The sequence below is a fragment of the Cricetulus griseus genome, chromosome 4 (assembly GCF_003668045.3).
Source record: "Cricetulus griseus strain 17A/GY chromosome 4, alternate assembly CriGri-PICRH-1.0, whole genome shotgun sequence".
Lineage (NCBI taxonomy): Eukaryota > Metazoa > Chordata > Mammalia > Rodentia > Cricetidae > Cricetulus > Cricetulus griseus.
This window is the reverse complement of record NC_048597.1, coordinates 69,554,941-69,557,271: the sequence shown is the minus strand read 5'-3', so window position 1 is coordinate 69,557,271 and position 2,331 is coordinate 69,554,941. Positions and strand designations below refer to the sequence as shown.

At 43.0% G+C, this 2,331-nt stretch overlaps 1 protein-coding gene across 1 annotated transcript; it reads left to right on the top strand.

The window, feature by feature from the left end:
* Positions 1-243: 243 nt before the first annotated feature.
* On the top strand, positions 244-881 carry LOC100772396 (immunoglobulin lambda variable 4-69). Its single transcript, XM_035444257.1, has 2 exons — positions 244-286; positions 571-881. Exons 1-2 carry the CDS (start codon positions 244-246, stop codon positions 879-881), a joined length of 354 nt encoding a protein of 117 aa, XP_035300148.1.
* The last annotated feature ends 1,450 nt before the right edge of the window (positions 882-2,331 follow it).

Sequence of the window (2,331 nt, the reverse complement as noted above, 5' to 3'; positions counted from 1 at the left end):
CATATATATCTCTTTATGACTGTTCAGGATTCAACAGGACCAGCAGCTGGGGGCACTGCAGCCCTTGGGTATTCTCAGGCAGGAAATGACACACAGATATTTGAGGACACACTCTCCTAAGATGGGATTTGGTTGGTCAAGACAAATTTGCATGAAGGGTCCCCTCAGTTCTCTGAGAATTGTTGAAGGATAAGAGAGACCTACACCATGTCTGCCTCAGCAGAGCTCAGTATTTTCTGCACCATGGCCTGGACTCCACTTCTCTTCTTCCTCCTTCATTGTACAGGTCAGTAGTCATCTGAACCCTGATCCCAATTCAGCGAAACCATCTGACAGCCAGATACATTCTTCCGTCATCTTTTCTTTTTGTTTTTGTTTTTCGACACAGGGTTTCTCTGTGTAGCTTTGGAGCCTATCCTGGCACTCGCTCTGGAGACCAGGCTGGCCTCAAACTCATAGAGATCTGCCTGCCTCTGCCTCCTGAATGCTGGGATTAAAGGCGTGCGCCACCAATGCTCGGCTCTTCCCTCATCTTTTACCCTGGGACATAATGTGATTTTCTATTTTCAGGGTCTTTCTCCCAACCTGTGCTGACTCAGTCACCCTCTGCCTCTGCTTCCCTGGGAGCCTCAGTCAAAATCACCTGCACCTTGAGTAGTCAGTACAGCACCTACCCCATTAGATGGTACCAGCAACATCCAGACAAGGCTCCTAAATATGTGATGTATCTTTATAATGATGGAAGCCACAGCAAGGGAGATGGGATCCCTGATCGCTTCTCTGGCTCCAGCTCTGAGGCCCATCGCTACTTAAGCATCTCCAACCTCCAGCTTGAGGATGAAGCTGTCTATTACTGTGATATATATGGTAGCACTGGGTGAGCACAGTGAACTAGATGAATGAGGAAGCAGGACACAAACTGTTTTTTCTCTCTTGCCACCTAGATTGGCATATAGTATTGAGTAGGAACACCTGAAGTTCTTAGCTATCATATTCATTGGATGTTTATACTTTTTACTCAGGGGGATAGCCGATATGTCTAGTGCTTCTTCCTGAACTCCTGGAGTAAAGGGGGGAAATGAACCAATTTTATATAGTGCACTGCTCTGTAATAATGATGAACATGTAAAAGTAAAAAGTGGTGTGTATACAGGTGAGATGAGAATATTCTCATAACAAATTGGAGCAGTCAGTCTAAGGCTCTCACTGTTACCTCACCAAGGTCTTAGGAATGTCTATTTCTGAAGGTAGATTTCTCAACTCATGCTCAAAGTGTTTTGTAATTCTAACAAATTGCTCAGAAGCACAGTGTAAGAGCATTTAAGGCAGAAGTGTGGTTGGAACCCCTACTGCCAGCAAAAGAAAGATTTGAGAGCAGACACAAGGGCTGTACACTGAGTGTACATAAACTTTTCCACGTCCTTCCTGACACTACCTCTTTACTTAGAAAGCTCTCCCAGAGACTTCAAAGGACAAAGTGATCACCATATGGTTTAGTTTCTTCCAAACAGCTTACATTTGACCTTGCCATATCACCATTGAGGCCTCTTTTCCTAGAAACAGAGGCAATCATTAGAATCTCACATTAAGTTTACCATGGCCAAAGAAACCATTTATAAACAACAAAGCAAAATTCCTACAAAAGGTTCATGTTTGCCAGGATCTGGGCTCCATTCTTTGGACCAGAATTTGGCAATTTGATGGAATTACAAAACACTTTGAGGATGAGTTGAGAAATCTACCTTAAGAAAAATAGACATTCCTATAAATTTGGTGAAGTAACAGTGAGAACCTCAGACCAGCTGCTCTAATTTGTTAGGAGAGATGGCCAGCAGAATTAAAGTTTCCTATAGAAACCTCTAAAGCCAAAGTCATGGGTCTGAATACCACAGCAGTAGGTCCAGAAATCTGCTATGAGATTTCATTGGGTTTTTCAACCTTTCTGACTCCTTGTATAAAATGGCCTATTTTTTTCTTGTTCTTCTTTTTGGTTCTTTTTTCAGATGGTGACTGAAGCCTAAAGCCTACTTTCTCTAGAGCTTCTGGCTTCATTACTCTTCCCCTAACACTCCTCTCCCTCCCACATGGCTCATTGTCCTCTGTATTAGTCACTTTCCTGTTGTTTTGATAAAACACCATGACCAAGGCATCTCATAGAAGTAAGGGTGCTTTATGGGTTTATGGTTTCAGAGATATAAGTATCCATGATGGTGGGAAGTGGCAGGCATGGTAAAAGCTACAGAAGCTAGTAGCTCTCCTCCAGCAAAATCACACAACCTTAACTTATCCAGTCATCACCACTAGCTGTAGACCAATAGGTCAAATGACAGA